Here is a 17057-nt window from a genome sequence, read left to right on the forward strand (position 1 = left end):
AAACACGGCTTGTAACAAAAAGAAATAGGCTTTAATGAAACACGGCTTGTAACAAAAAATAAAAAATTAGCAGTAAGCTTTAGTTGTCTTTTTGCACTGAGTCAATTCCTCACGCTGCTGTTTCCAATGTCTTATCATTGACTCATTAAGACCAAGCTCCCGTGCAGCAGCTCTATTTCCTTTTCCAACAGCCAGATCAATCGCCTTCAACTTGAAAGCTGCATCATATGCATTTCTCCGTGTCTTTGCCATGATGAGGGTGACAAAATGACTACTGTAATCAGAATGATGGGAAGTTTGAGAGCGCTCGATTTAATCTAAACAGTAAACTAAAAACTTGTTTGACCTTAACCCGTTCGTCAATTTCATGGGTCTAACGAAAGCTTCATGCCGCCAAAAACTAAGCACGTCACAGAATGTGTTTTTTTGGAGAAAAAAAAATTGAAAGCGGGAAAAATCCATATATTAGCTGCGTCATTGTTTAAGCCGCGAGGTTCAAAGCCTGGGAAAAAAGTTGCGGCTTATAGTCCGGAATTTACGGTAAGTAAAATCACTGCAACACTGAACAAAGAGCTGAAGTCAGTTCTAAAATAGGTGGCAAGTAATAAGCTAGTCCTAAATATATCAAAAACTAAAAGAATTGTATTTGCGACCAAACACTAGCTAAACTCTTAACCTAATCTAAATCGTGTAATGAATAATGTGGCAATTGAGCAAGTTGAGGAAACTAAACTGCTTGGTGTAACCCTAGATTGTAAACTGGGAGGTTCAAAACATACTGATGCAATGGTAGCTAGATGGAGAGAGGTCTGTCCATGATAAAGCGCTGCTCTGCTCTTATATGGTCAAGTGCCACAAAGAAAAACAGGCAAATGAACCGCATCACTACTTGTCATTGTGAAAGATATTGCCATGTTGAAGGCAGCCAATACACAACTCAGACATCCATACATACCCCACACCAGGGGTTTCTTCACAGTCCCTAAGTCCAGAACAGACTCTGAGAAACGCGCACCACTACAGTACATATTAGAGGTCGACCGATTAATCGGAATGGCCGATTAATTAGGGCCGATTTCAAGTTTTCATAACAATCGGTAATCGGTATTTTTGGCCACCGATATGCGTATTTTTTTATTATTTTTTTACACCTTTATTTAACTCGGCAAGTCAGATTAAGAACACATTCTTATTTTCAATGACGGCTTAGGAACGGGGGTTAACTGCCTTGTTCAGGGGGGATTCGTTTTTGCAACCTTCCGGTTACTAGTCCAACGCTCTAACCACCTGCCTTACATTGCACTCCACGAGGAGCCTGCATGGCAGGCTGACTACCTGTTATGCGAGGGCAGCAAGAAGCCAAGGTAAGTTGCTAGCTAGCATTAAATTTATCTTATAAAAAACGATCAATCTTAACATAATCACTAGTTAACTACACATGGTTGATGATATTACTAGTTTATCTAACGTGTCCTGCGTTGCATATAATCGATGCGGTGCCTGTTAATTTCTCATCGAATCACAGCCTACTTTGACAAACGGGTGATGATTTAACAAGCGCATTTGCGAAAAAAGCACTGTCGTTGCACCAATGTACCTAACCATAAACATCAATGCCTGTCTTTAAAATCAATACACAAGTATATATTTTTAAACCTGCATATTTAGTTAATATTGCCTGCTAACATGAATTTGTGTCACTTCTCTAGCGTTCCGTGCAAGCAGTCGGGATATATACAGCAGTTTGGGCCGCCTGGCTCATTGTGGACTGTGTGAAGTCCATTTATTCCTAACAAAGGCCGTAATTAATTTGCCAGAATTGTACATAATTATGACATAACATTGAAGGTTGTGCAATGTAACAGGAATATTTAGACTTAGGGATGCCACCCGTTAGATAAAATACTGAACGGTTCCATATTTCACTGAAATAATAAACGTTTCGTTTTTGAAATGATAGTTTCCGGATTCGACCATATTAATGACCAAAGGCTCGTATTTCTGTGTGTTATTATGTCATAATTAAGTCTATGATTTGATATTTGATAGAGCAGTCTGACTGAGCGATGGTAGGCAGCAGCAGGCTCGTAAGCATTCATTCAAACAGCACCTTCGTGCGTTTTGCCAGCAGCTCTTCGCAATTCTTCAAGCATTGCGCTGTTTATGACTTCAAGCCTATCAACTCCCAAGATTAGGCTGGTGTAACCGATGTGAAATTGCTAGCTAGTTAGTGGGTGCGCGCTAATAGTGTTTCAAACGTCACTCGCTCTGAGACTTGGAGTAGTTGTTCCCCTTGCTCTACATGGGTAACACTGCTTCGAGGGTGGCTGTTGTCGATGTGTTCCTGATTCGAGCCCAGGTAGGAGCGAGGAGAGGGACGGAAGCTATACTGTTACACTGGCAATACTAAAGTGCCTATAAGAACATCCAATAGTCAAAGGTATATGAAATACAAATCGTATAGAGAGAAATAGTCCTATAATTCCTATAATAACTACAACCTAAAACTTCTTACCTGGGAATATTGAAGACTCATGTTAAAAGGAACCACCAGCTTTCATATGTTCTCATGTTCTGAGCAAGGAACTTAAACGTTAGCTTTTTTACATGGCACATATTGCACTTTTACTTTCTTCTCCAACACTTTGTTTTTGCATTATTTAAACCAAATTGAACAATGTTTCATTATTTATTTGAGGCTAAATTGATAGTATTTATGTATTATATTAAGTAAAAATAAGTGTTCATTCAGTATTGTTGTAATTGTCATTAATACAAATCATTTTTTTAAATTAAATTGGCCGATTAATCGGTATCGGGGTTTTTGATCCTCCAATAATCGGTATCGGCATTGAAAAAAATAATCATAATCGGTCGACCTCTAGTACATATTGCCACGACCACACGGAACTCTCTTCCACACCAAATAACTCAAGCGAGCAGTAAAATCAAACTTCAAAAAACTGATAAAACAACACCGCATGGCAGAACACAGAAAGTGAAGAGAAACACGCATGCACGCCCCCCACACACACACACACACACACACACACACACACACACACACACACACACACACACACACACACACACACACACACACACACATGCACACTCTAAAACACACATTCTACACACACACACACACATTGTAATGTTGAGGTATTGGCTCAGTGGCCTACTGTAATTTACCTTGAACCATTCAGTGTGTGTGGGCAGGGAGGACAGGGCATTGCAGGTGGCCATCAGCTCCTCTCCCTGGGCCATGACATGGGTGTCTTTGGGAATCAACACAGCCAGGTCCAGATCTATGGACACACAACATGCATTGTTAAGAACACTGCTACACTACTCTACTCTACATACAGTAGGCTAATGTTAGTAACCAGATCGAAGGGGAAATGGTATACATTCTCCCCATTCAGTTTCACATTCGCGAGCCCACAAAACATTCTCACGACCCCCCAGGGGTTTTTGGGACCACCAGTTTGAGAACCACTGCACTACATTACACTACATTTCACAACTACTGCAATAACTAAGCCAGGAGTTTTTCCAGAGCCAGGGAATAACTATAGGCCCTAGTCATAGACCATAACGAGGGTCCTAAGTTTATCCTGGTCATGTCACAACTTTTGGGGCTACTAATAATGACTAATGTCCCAGAAATTGTACCAGAGGAACGTTTCACTCACAGTCGACGAAGAGCTCTGTGTACCCTACGGTTTCTTCATACGTGTCCAGGTCCAGTGCTGTACACGTGATATTGCCGTTGCTTAGACGCGTCACGTCTTTCAGGACCAATACGTTCAGCTCCGATTTCAGCTCTTGCTACAGAGAAGGAGTGACATTTATAACACACATCAACAGTGTTGTGTATGAACACAGAAATTCATGCATGCGCGCACATCCCCCCCCCCCCCCCCACACACACACACACACACACACACACAATCCAATCACTAACACATGCATACATGTATATAGTTCTGTTTATGGTTGGAGACACATAATTGTTTTATTTTTACATGGAGTAGGCATGGGTTTCTTACCATATTGTGCATGAATGTAAAGGGTGGTTGAGGATTCCCGTTGGCACGGCAATGAACCTCAACTGTGTCCCCTTCTTTGACACGCCCCTTTGGTGACTCCACCCACACATCAAGAGAAGTGGTTGGATCTGAAGAGATTTTTATTTTATTTAACCTTTATTTATCCAGGTAAGTCAGCAAGATGTAAGACCTAATTCTTGTTAACAAAGATGACCTGGAAAGTGGTGATATCAAGTTCGGTACAAAACAAGAGAGACTTCACAACTTGACAGAAACACGTGGCGACAGCACAAACAGTCAGAAAATCAAAACGTTCCACTGTAGCATAGTTGCTTGCATTTATGATTCATACTTCTCGTTGAGACTGAACACGATTTGAGATGGCAATGTACTTGTGTAAGTCTGTGACTGTGCATGTGTATAGTTTTCTACTGTCTCCATATGAGGGGGGACACATTAAGAGGGTGCACAGTAGACTCACAGTGGACAGTGATGTTGATCTTGTTGGTCTCAGTCATCTTGGTTCCACCAGGGACAAGGTAGCTGACTTCGCAGTAGAAGAACGAATCCTTGTCTTCCTTGACCACATTCAGGTGAAGGTCACTCTGGACAGTGTACAGACCACTGGACTCCTTAGTGACCAGGGTCACCACACTGACCTCTGTGAGACATGCAGCACATTTGGAAAACAGACAAATTGAGTTACTGTAGATGTGTAGATGTTATTGTATGCCCAATGGCCAGGTTGAATACATGGGGTGGTTTACTATCGCTTCCTTTTATTTTCTATTTTTAAATACAGTTTTTTTAATTAATATTTTCAGCTCAAATCCACAGCCACATCTCATATTCAGGCACAAGAAACAGACATCTATTTTTACAACAGGCATGATCTGTGTCATAGTAATCACGGATCTTTGTTCTTTAAGTTCACTGTCAAATTCTTGACTGAAGTCAATCTGATTTTTGTATTTGATAACATAAAAAAATATGTTTGTTCCTTGTGAGATCCGATGCATGTTTACAACATTCTAAATGTGTTTATCATTGTCCCGTTGCCAAAGCAGGAAGAGCATGAAGCAAATGTGGAATTGCTAGCTGTTATTATCAACTCTGTTTCACCTAGCGTAGATACTAATGTCAGAGGGTGTCTATGGACACTGTGGTCAAAGCCTCGGTAGTACTCACCGCCTGGTGTGTTCTGCATTGGGCTTTGGTCACGGTACCAAGTGATGTTGGGCCTGGGGTAGCCATTCTTAGCCTCACAGCTCCCTATCTATGGTGAATGATGACATTACACGGTCAGTGTGTAAACCCTTTTCTCCACGATTTTGGGGATGAAAAGCTTAATTTTAAATATTTTATACAATAAAACCATCATAATTTTCATTTCTCTAAGTGGTTAGTGTTACAAGTCCTCAAACGTTACAAGACCTTATCTTATCCACATGCTATACCCTGAAGTCCTCACTGACCGTAGCTATCGCTAACAATGTGTTGTTTGTTTGTTTGTTTTTACCTTCGATGGGTTCTTATTGCTGACAGAGATCCCAGAGTGCACCCCCTCAATGTTTGGACGATCAGGTGACGCTAGAGAGGGACAATGGATGACATCACATAGGGAGCAATAGCTAGAATAGTCCAGGACTAGGCTAAATCTGGGTCCAGGAAACTGGCCATAGGTGCATCACACTCTTACCGAACACCTTGAGCATGGTGCGTCCCTCCATGTTACCCGCTGACAGTCCGTTGACTTGGCAGATGAACTCTAGCTCATCCTCCAGCGCCACGTCCCTGATGGTCAGCACCACCTCGCTGCTCTTCCCCATCCCATTCACACTGATCTTGTCTGTGAACTGCCCGTCCCGGTCGACTGCCTGTATGTTTCCGTCTCCGTAGTAGATCCTCGAGCGGACGTTGGTCTTCGTGATCTATGATCGAAGGTTGAATTTAATTGTCAATTGGAAAACAGGGCAGAGACAGAGGGACGGATCCTTGAGATCCATGGGCGTAAAGTAAATCTTTGTGCCCATGTAAATCTCCCATTTACATCAATGTTAGCTGACGCATAAATGTACAGATGGATCTCAAGTTAGGAGTCAGCCCAGAGAGATAAGAAAGCATGTGTTCATTTGTGAAACAGGGATCTGAGATGGAAGGGATGTGTTAGCCTGGTTGTCAGATCTGTTGGTCCGTTAGCCAACTGCTAACAGAGTTAGATTTGGCAACCAGGCTAACGTGTGTGAGCGCGTCTGTCCATGTGCATGCATTTGTGTGTGGGACTACTCACCATGTACCACTGGATAATGACGTCATCGTGGCTGTCTGAGACCGTGAACATGCAGGTGATCTGAGCCGTGTCCCCAAGGAACACCTCCACTCTGTCCTCCATGTTCACCTCCACCTTGGCCCAGGCTGCTGTAGAGACAGAGTTTGAGATCAATTACATTGCAGGCAGACTGTGCAGAATCAGTCACGTTTAAAGCCACTTTGCACAATGACGTGAAAGTTTGTAGCTTTGATCATACTTTAGTAATCATGTCTGTGCCAACATTAAAGATGGAATCCACAGTAGGGGGAAACTGTGCCGATGGGCACCCCGCCACTGTCTTCTAGCACACGTGCAATGATGTCAGACGGGAAAAAACAGTGTTAGTTGTTTGCAGTAACTTCTTTGTTTTTGTGATATCACAACTTTAAAGCATGCATGCACACACACACACAAACATACACACATACACATCTGCCTGGCCTGGTGTGAGCTGAAAAGAAGCAACAAAAAGCTCATAATGGTCAAAGAAAAAAATAGGCTATGACAGGAATTCTGGGAGCCCACCCATGTCCATATTAATGTGCTGCATTCCAGTGTGTCACTGTTCAGGAGGGAAGAAAGACTCAATTTACAGACAGCATAGTGAGCCAGTGTTCGGCTCTCTCACAGAGGAATGAGTGTTTTTTCCCTCCAAGCGTCTCACAGAGTGAGGCATCGTATGAGGACACACAGGCCAGAATGGCCATTATGCACTTTACACACAATATGAAAGCAAACTCCTTCCTATAGCGTAATCTAGTACACTTCACTTCCGGTTGAACGCAAAAGGAGGGAGAGCTCTGTTTTGTTGTTTTGGAAAGTTTTGAAAGTTTATTCGAAAGTTTCTTAGTAAGAAAGGAAATGCCAACAACGAACAGTGAGCCATCGTGCTCATGCATAAAAATAACTAATAATGAAAGAAAAGCATTGCCAGTTTGAATTTAGAATTTTTCTTCTTTGTTTTATAAGAAACATTAATGTTGAAAATTCCAAATTGTTTGCATAGTTAACTTACATACACAGCTCTGACACACACACTTACCCCACCAGACATGCCATCAGGGGTCTTTTCACAGTCGCCAAATCCAGAACAAATTCAAAAAAGTGTACAGTATTATATAGAGCCATTATTGCATGGAACTCCCATCTCATACTGCTCAAATCAACAGCAAACCTGGTTTTATAAAACAGATAAAGCAACACCTCACGGTACAACGCCTCTCCCCTATTTGACCTAGATAGTTTGTGTGTATGTATTGATATGTAGGCTACGTGTGCCTTTTTAAAATTGATGTAGTTCTGTCCTTGAGCTATTATTGTCTGTTAATGTTCTGTATTAAGTTTCATATTTTGTGTGGCCCCCAGGAAGAGTACATGTTGCTTTCACAACAGCTAATGGGGATCCTAATAAAATAACACAGAATACAAAAAAATCAAGATTGGTAATGACCCGTTGCTCTGCCTTTAGACTTTTCTGCCAAGATATAGCGTTAATTAGTCACTTAATTAGTCATGCTGTGAGTTAAGAGAATGAAATGTGGCAAGTCAATCATGTGTGATTTTTGTTGATGTGGACAGAGTGTGTGGGTGTGTATGTGTGTGTGAGGGGGGGGGGGGGGGGCCTTATTGGATGCATGGTCTACGTACATGCACTGTATGTATGTGTACATATCTTCATTTTCACTTTAATAGGTGAGAGTTCACATTGAGGGCATATTAACACACACTGAGCACTTTTGATCTCAACACCACAGTGACAGCCAGGTTATTATCTCTCCGTCCTGTCCTACACACACACACACACACACACACACACACACACACACACACACACACACACACACACACACACACACACACACACACACACACACACACACACACACACACACACACACACACACACACACACACACACACACACACACACACACACACACACACACACACACTTACTTCTCTGGACCCACCAGAGGCTAATGGAGGAAGAAGGATGTAGTCTTAATACAGTGATCCAATTAGGTATCCCCACAAAAATATTTCCTGTGCATTAGCAACGGAACAACAGGCCAATGCTGACTCACTCTGAAGGGGTCATGTTTACAGTCATCATGCTCCAATTCTAAAGCTATCCTCTCTACAAACAGTACCAGTCAAAAGTTTGGACACACCTACTCATTCCAGGGTTTTTCTTTATTTTTACTATTTTCAACATTGTAGAATAATAGTGAAGACATCAAAACTATGAAATAACACATATGAAATCATGTATTAACAAAAAAAGTGTTAAACAAATCAAAATATATTTTATATTTGAGATTCTTCAAAGTAGCCACTTTTATTTCTTAAAAAATTAAATTAAATATGAACATTATATTTCAATTTTCTAGATGTAACGTTAGCTAGCGAGCACAGAAAACAATTTCTGAGGACATCGTCAAAGAATCATCCTACTATTGACATTTTTCAGTTTTCCTTTTTTATTGATTTTTTTTATTGAATGTCCGAAACATACAATATACATTTACATTTTACATTTTAGTCATTTAGCAGACGCTCTTATCCAGAGCGACTTACAGTAGTGAATGCATACATTTCAATTCATTTCATACATTTTTTTCCCCCGTACATACTTGCAGTGAAGCCGCTCAACAACTACATCATACCAGTCATCCAACAGACTCCTAGTCAGAGCGACACACAGAAGCATCCAGGGTCAATGCCCTGCTCAAGGGCACGTTGACAGATCTTCCACCAGGCCAAAAAACGTGAACCCGAACCCTCCAAGATCTCCCCACAGTTCCCCAATAGCTGTCCCTCAACCATTCGACACCCCTCCCACAGCCCCCCAAGAAGAAAAATAAAAAATACAATTAATTCCATTCCCCACCCCCAAGAACCCCCCCATGCACCAATAAGAAAAAATAAAAAGACTGAAGAAGAAAACAGCAAACAACAATGCAAAATAATACAACATTTAAATAATAATACATTTAAAACAAAGGACATCAAGGAAAACTAAAGTCATAACAGCAATGCCAACTGTATGTTTGTGTGCATGTCTGGCACTATTACATGTATGTGTGTGTTCTTGTATGTGTTTATTTGAATGAGAGTGTGTGTATATGCATGTGTACAAACACCTGCACGGCATCAGCCTCAGGCAAACAGGCATTAGTTGTAAAAACACTGCCCACTCAGTGTCATTCAAATGTACTTTTATTATGTTTTATTTTTTTAAACTTTTATCTTTGACCATCATTCTATCTCCCGCACAGCAACTCCACTCCCACTTGTCTCCAATTCCACATCCCAACCCTCAGCTTCCCTCAGCCCATCACATCTATCTCTGCTGGCCACCCACTTCGGGGTTTCTACGCAACACATATCTTTCAACTATACTGTGATGTTTAACGTACAATTTCAATCTATCTAATCGAATAGAATCCACAGATTGCGAGTTGAAGATAAATACTTTTACTAAGAGTATTAGTATATTAGTAACTGACTGACCCGGTCTCTCCAGATCTCCTAACAGTACTATTTCTAAGGTCAATTTTAGATCAATGCAATTTTAGATCAATGCATTTTCAACCATTCCTGAACCTAAAACGAGAAACAGGCTACCAGAGGGCAATACCAAAATAAATGGTCAATTGATTCTGTATCCTCACAACAAAATCTGCAGAGCTTCGATGATTTTATGCCCCAAATATTCAACATTTTGTTGGTGGCAAGAATTCTATATAATAATTTTAGCTGAAATGCACGAAGTCTTGAATCTTGCGTTGTTTAAAATATCAACTCATACACCCTGTACCATGGAATCGGTCCTCAAATGAAACTGGTATATGTTCCTATTTGTGCTATTTATATTCCTCTGCCAGTTTTTATCCTTTAAATTGGGCAGACAGACCAGTTCCCTACCTCCTCCCACTGCCACCTGCCTCCTCCATTTTTGGGGTAACGCTGTAATCAATTGATTGTACTCTTGGATTGAGCAGATCTTCCTGTACAATTCTGATAACTCCATGAAGAACATAACTCTACCATTCCAATTTACAATATCATTTAAGAACAAAATACCCTTTTCAAACATCTTTCCCACAAATACAGGTATTTTATCAACCAGCACATTTGAGTTCAGCCATAATATTTGTTGTAATATTTGTTCTATCTTTTCAAGGGGATGAAATTGAAATTGTAGCCAGCTCTGCAATGCCTGTTTGAAAAAGAGAGATACTTTTTTAAAAGTATCATTTTCAATTAATCGGAAATGAGACATGGCAATCTGCACAAAGGCAAAAATAATTTTTAAACACTGGATGAGCTTTACTTAGTAATCTACTTGAGAACCATTTAGGTTTCAAGTAAAACTTTTGAATAAGTGAAGCTTTTAGAGAGGTTTAGTGCTTTTATATGTAATAATCTCAACCCACCCAATTCAAATACGGGCCTCTGGCAGTCTCTATGGGGGTGCCACCTGGTTCAATTCTTGGGCCGACTCTTTTCTCTGTATACATCAATGATGTCGCTCTTGCTGCTGGTGAGTCTCTGATCCACCTTTACGCAGACGACACCATTCTGTATACTTCTGGCCCTTCTTTGGACACTGTGTTAACTACCCTCCAGACGAGCTTCAATGCCATACAACTCTCCTTCCATGGCCTCCAACTGCTTTCCCTGTAGCTCAGTTGGTAGAGCATGGTGTTTGCAATGCATGGTGTTTGCAACGCCAGGGTTGTGGGTTCGATTCCCACGGGGGGCCAGCACAGGAAAAGAAATCTATGCATTCACTACTGTAAGTCGCTCTGGATAAGAGTGTCTGCTAAATGACTAAATGCATGCTCTTCAACCGATCGCTACCTGCCTGCCTGTCCAGCATCACTACTCTGGACGATTCTTACTTAGAATATGTGGACAACTACAAATACCTAGGTGTCTGGTTAGACTGTAAACTCTCCTTCCAGACTCACATCATACATCTATAATTGGCTTCCTATTTTGCAACAAAGCATCTTTCACTCATGCTGCCAAACATACCCTCGTAAAACTGACCATCCTACCAATCCTCGACTTCGGCGATGTCATTTACAAAATAGCCTCCAATACCCTACTCAATAAATTGGATGCAGTCTATCACAGTGCCATCCGTTTAGTCACCAAAGCCCCATATATTACCCACCACTGCGACCTGTACGCTCTCGTTGGCTGGCCCTCGCTTCATACTCGTCGCCAAACCCACTGGCTCCAGGTCATCTACAAGACCCTGCTAGGTAAAGTTCCCCCTTATCTCAGCTCGCTGGTCACCATAGTCGCACCCACCTGTCGCACGCGCTCCAGCAGGTATATCTCTCTGGTCACCCCCAAAGCCAATTCCTCCTTCGGCCGCCTCTCCTTCCAGTTCTCTGCTGCCAATGACTGGAACGAACTACAAAAATCTCTAATACTGGAAACACTTAACTCCCTCACTAGCTTTAAGCACCAGCTGTCAGAGCAGCTCACAGATTACTGCACCTGTACATAGCCCATCTATAATTTAGCCAAAACCACTACCTCTTCCCCTACTGTATTCATTTATTTTGCTCCTGTAACTGTGTAGGTTCCGTCCCTCTCTTCGCCCCAACCTGGGCTCGAACCAGGGACCCTTGCACACATCAACAACTGACACCCCACGAAGCATCGTTACCCATCGCGCCACAAAAGCCACGGCCACAAAACCCTACTTCAAGTCTCAGAGCGAGTGACGTCACTGATTGAAACGCTATGAGCGCACCACCGCTAACTAACTAGCCATTTCACATCGGTTACACTCCTTTGCACCCCATTATTTCTATTTCTACTTTGCACCTTCTTCCACTGCAAATCTACCATTCCAGCGTTTTACTTGCTATATTGTATTTACTTCGCCACCATGGCATTTTTTGCCTTTACCTCCCTTATCTCACCTCATTTGCTCACTTTGTATATAGACTTATTTTTCTACTATATTATTGACCCTATGTTTGTTTTACTCCATGTGTTACTCTGTGTTGTTGTATGTGTAAAACTGCTTGCTTTATCTTGGCCAGGTCGCAATTGTAAATGAGAACTTGTTCTCAACTTGCCTACCTGGTTAAATAAAGGTGAAATAAATAAAATATAGATAGGCACGTTATATTTTGTCTGGTTTAGCATCCCAGATAAAGCTAAATATTTTTTGCTCATATGATTTGAAAAACAAATCATCCGGAGTAGACCGTGCCATAAGTAAGTGAGTAAACTGAGATATGTATGACAAAGGAGTTAATCAGGGCAATTTTTCCACAAATAGACAGGTATTTACCTCTCCATGGTTGCAGGATCTTGTCTATTTTACAAGTTTTATATTGAAATTCAATGTGGAGAGCTTATTTATATATTTTGTGATATGAATACCAAGTATGTCTACTTCACCATCAGCCCATTTTATAGGTACACTGCAGAGTAATAAAAGTTGTATTTTTTTAAAGATCCAATACTTAATATTGTACACTAGGTTTTAGCCCAGATAGTACAGAAAGGTTCTTCAATGAGACATAGATCTTCAATGAGACATTGCAGGGATATAGCTTGTGGACTTAATATAAAACTTGAGTCATCGGCATACATGGACACCTTTGTTTTTAAACCTTGGATTTCTAATCCTCTAATGTTGTTATTGGATCTTATTTTAATAGCTAGCATTTCGATGGCCATAACGAATAGATATGGTGACAGTGGACACTGTCACCATTAACTCCTCTTGACAATTCAAAACTCTCTTAGAAGTAGCCGTTATTTACTATTTTACACCTGGGGTTGCTATACATAATTTTTTACCCATTTTTAAGAGAATTACCAAAATTGAAAAAAGCTTGGCATTTATAAATAAAATCCAGTCTTACTTTATCAAATGCCTTTTCAAAATCCGCTACAAATACCAGGCCTGGCTTCTTAGATGTTTCATGATGTTCTATTATTTCTAGTAGTTGTCATATATTATCTCCAATGTATTGTCCATGTAAAAAACCTGTCTGATCAGGATGAACAATACCTGGTAAAAAAAAACATTTAATTCTGAGTGTTATGCATTTCACTATTATTTTTCCATCACAACATTGAAGTGTAAGGGGCCTCCAGATTTTTAGATAGACTGGGTCTTTATATTTGCCACCTGGGTCTTGTTTTAATAATAGAGAAATCATACCTTCCTGCTGAGTACCTGACAGACTACCATTTCTATAGGAGTAGTTAAAACAATCTAACAATGGAGCTTTTAGTATATCAAAAAAACGCTTGATATACCTCTACCGGTATGCCATCAAGCCCTGGGGTTTTTCCAGACTGAAAGGATTTAATAACCTCCAAAAGTTATTCCTCTGTAATTTGGCCTTCGCACTGACCTTTCTGTACATTTGTTAATTTTCCATTTTTTATATTATTTGGAAATAATTCCTTACCGTAATCTTCATTCAGTGGGAGAGGATGAAACGGAAAAGAGAACATCTGTCTAAAATAATTTGCTTCCTCTTTTAAAATATAATTCGGAGGTATCCCAAACAATAAGGGGATTTGCTGAACCTATATTATACTGGAAAAACTTAGTTATAAATGATTTTGTCTTAGTTAAAAATAAGTTGTCCTCCAGTAAACTTTGATTAAATGCTTGAGCTATGTGAATGCCAATTAGATGATGATCCGATCACATTCTGTCTCCTATTAAAACTTTTTTAACCTGTGACGCAAGAGAGGAGACAAGAAAGTAGTCAAGACGACTAGCTTGATTAAGTCTCCTCCATGTAAGAGAGAAAGAGACAAGAAAGTAATCAAGACGACTAGCTTGATTAAGTCTCCTCCATGTAAGAGAGAAAGAGACAAGAAAGTAGTCAAGACGACTAGCTTGATTAAGTCTCCTCCATGTAAGAGAGAAAGAGACAAGAAAGTAATCAAGACGACTAGCTTGATTAAGTCTCCTCCATGTAAAGAGAAGAAAGTAGTCAAGACTTTCTAGGTCGGGGTTTTTTAGTCTCCAAATATCCACTATTTCTAATGTGTCCATAATATTTGTGATTTCCTTAAGGGCACGGTGATGATAGTTTGTAGAGTGATTACCTTTATGGTCCATTGAGGTACTTAACACTGTGTTATAGTCTCCTACCATAATGATTTGATCATTGTGTTGCCTGTAAGTTCAATAAATTGGTATAAATGTTTTCGAAGAAGTATGGATCATCCTGATTTGGACCATATAGGTTAATGAGCCAAATCTCTTTTTCGTCTACTTTCATATTCAAAAGGATCCACCTTCCTTGCGAATTCCTGACTATTTGCACATTCAGATCGAAATTTATGTTAATTAATATCATCATACCTTTTGAGTTCCTTTGTTTATCACAGAAAATTATTTCACCACCCAATTCCTATTTCCACGCAACTTCATCTAAGGATGTAGAGTGAGTTTCCTGTAAACAGTATACGTTATATTCCTTTTCTTTTAGCCATTAAAATACTTTTTTATAATCTGCTAAATCATTACAATTATAACTGGCTATACTTATTTCACCCCTTATCATAACTAGATACTATTCTCAGTCTAAATTGACCATAATTAGTGCTTGTAAAGTTACTGCCATCAGGGGTATTATGATGGTCAAAATAGAGCTTTCAAATTGCTGATATTTAGAATTCAAGAAATAGGTTCTATCAATATTTGTTTTATTCCCTTGCCTGTTTGCCTGTGAGCCAATGCCACAGATGTTAGAACATTGAGACAAGATATTATCTGTGTAGTAAATCTGAGCTCCACACTCCCCCTCAGGCCTGCTACCTCCTCACACAACTTTTCCAGTGTTGCATGGATTCCAGCCACAGCACTAGCCTCTACTTCAACGGTAAGTAAATCGTCCATGTCTGTAGATGAATCTGTTTTTCTTTTTTTGTCGTGTTAAAGTTATTTTGTGAGGTAGTCGGATCTTTCCGTGATGTAGTATGTTGTTCCTCCATAGCGTAATGCTGTTGGTACTCGTCGATTTCCCTCAGGATCTCAAGGTTGGCTCTTTACTGTAACCAGTTGTTTTACGAAAATATAACAATGAGTCGTCCCCACGACGACGACAGGTGTCTGTAGTACAGCCAGCTAGCACTCAATCCTTAACTACTGTTCTGATTAAAATTGATTTCATGATTTTTTTTAATATAAACAACAAACCGAGTGTAGACAGTACAATGTTCTGTTGCGCGCTCTGATGACTTATCCACCCTTTGCCTTGATGACAGCTTTGCACACTCTTGGCATTCTCTCAACCAGCTTCATGAGGTAGTCACCTGGAATGCATTTCAATTAACAGGTGTGCCTTGTTAAAAGTTAATTTGTGGAATTTCTTTCCTTCTTAATGCATTTGAGCCAATCAGTTGTTTTGTGACAAGCTAGGGGTGGTATACCGAAGATATCACTATTTGGTGAAAGACCAAGTCCATATTATGGCAAGAACAGCTCAAATAAGAAAAGAGAAACGACCGTCCATCATTACTTTAACACATAAAAATCAGTCAATCCGGAAAATGTCAAGAACTTTGAAAGTTTCTTCAAGTGCAGTCGCAAAAAAACATCAAGCGCTATAATGAAACTGGGTCTCTAGTGAGGACCGCCACAGGAATGGAAGACCCAGAGTTACCTCTGCTGCAGAGGATAAGTTCATTAGAGTTAACTGCACCTCAGATTCAAGTAATGGACACATCTCAACGTCAACTGTTCAGAGGAGACTGCATGAATTATGCCTTCATGGTTGAATTGCTGCAAAGAAACCACTACTAAAGGACACCAATAAGAAGAGATTTGCTTGGGCCAAGAAACACGAGCAATGGACATTAGACCGGTGGAAATCTGTCCTTTGGTCTGATGAGTCCAAATTTGAGATTTTTGGTTCCAACCGCCGTGTCTTTGTGAGACGCAGAATAGGTGAACGGATGATCTCTGCATGTGTGGTTCCCAACATGAAGCATGGAGGAGGAGGTGTGATGGTGTGGGGGTGCTTTGCTGGTGGTACTGTTGGCAATTTATTTAGAATTCAAGATATGCCATCCCATCTGGTTTGCCATTTGTGGGATTATAATGTGTTTTTCAACCTGACAATCACCCAACATACTTCCAGGTTGTGTAAGGGTTATTTGACCAAGAAGGAGAGTGATGGAGTGCTGCATCAGATGACCTTGCCTCCACAATCACCCGACCTCAACCCAATTGAGATGGTTTGGGATGAATTGGACCGAAGAGTGAAGGAAAAGCAGCCAACAAGTGCTCAGCAACTCCTTCAAGACTGTTGGAAAAGCATTCCTCATGAAGCTAGTTGAAAGAATGCCAAGAGCGTGCAAAGCTGTCATCAAGGAAAAAGGTGGCTACTTTGAAGAATCTAAAATATTAAATATATTTTGATTTCTTTAACACTTGTGTGTGTGTGTGTGTGTGTGTGTGTGTGTGTGTGTGTGTGTGTGTGTGTGTGTGTGTGTGTGTGTGTGTGTGTGTGTGTGTATGTGTGTGCATGTGTGCGTGCGTGCATACGTGTGTCCAGTGCTTGACTTGGACTGAAATAGGTGCTGGTACTCAGTGTTGGTGCCGGTACTGTTTATATTAAGGTGCAGGAGCTAATATTCTATAAGAGGAACAAGAACTCAAGCAGTAGAACATTTTAAGTGCC

At 40.5% G+C, this 17057-nt stretch overlaps 1 protein-coding gene across 4 annotated transcripts in view; it reads right to left on the reverse strand.

Annotated features, from left to right (window-relative positions):
- Nucleotides 1-17057, reverse strand: part of LOC123723699 (cell surface glycoprotein MUC18) — an 81051-nt gene that overhangs the window by 8098 nt on the left and 55896 nt on the right. For 3 of the 4 annotated variants that reach the window (XM_045724351.2, XM_045724348.2, XM_045724350.2), the window contains exons 2-9: nucleotides 6343-6470; nucleotides 5752-5983; nucleotides 5572-5642; nucleotides 5241-5328; nucleotides 4534-4713; nucleotides 4053-4180; nucleotides 3696-3831; nucleotides 3193-3308 (exon numbers count right to left, since the gene is read on the reverse strand). In XM_045724351.2, the coding sequence (XP_045580307.2) occupies nucleotides 3193-3308; nucleotides 3696-3831; nucleotides 4053-4180; nucleotides 4534-4713; nucleotides 5241-5328; nucleotides 5572-5642; nucleotides 5752-5983; nucleotides 6343-6470 (1079 nt within the window). The remainder of the gene's footprint in view (nucleotides 1-3192; nucleotides 3309-3695; nucleotides 3832-4052; nucleotides 4181-4533; nucleotides 4714-5240; nucleotides 5329-5571; nucleotides 5643-5751; nucleotides 5984-6342; nucleotides 6471-17057) is intronic. The other variant, XM_045724349.2, reaches the window with a different exon arrangement.

Source organism: Salmo salar, chromosome 09 (assembly GCF_965601325.2).
Source record: "Salmo salar chromosome 09, fSalSal1, whole genome shotgun sequence".
NCBI classification, from domain to species: Eukaryota; Metazoa; Chordata; class Actinopteri; order Salmoniformes; family Salmonidae; genus Salmo; species Salmo salar.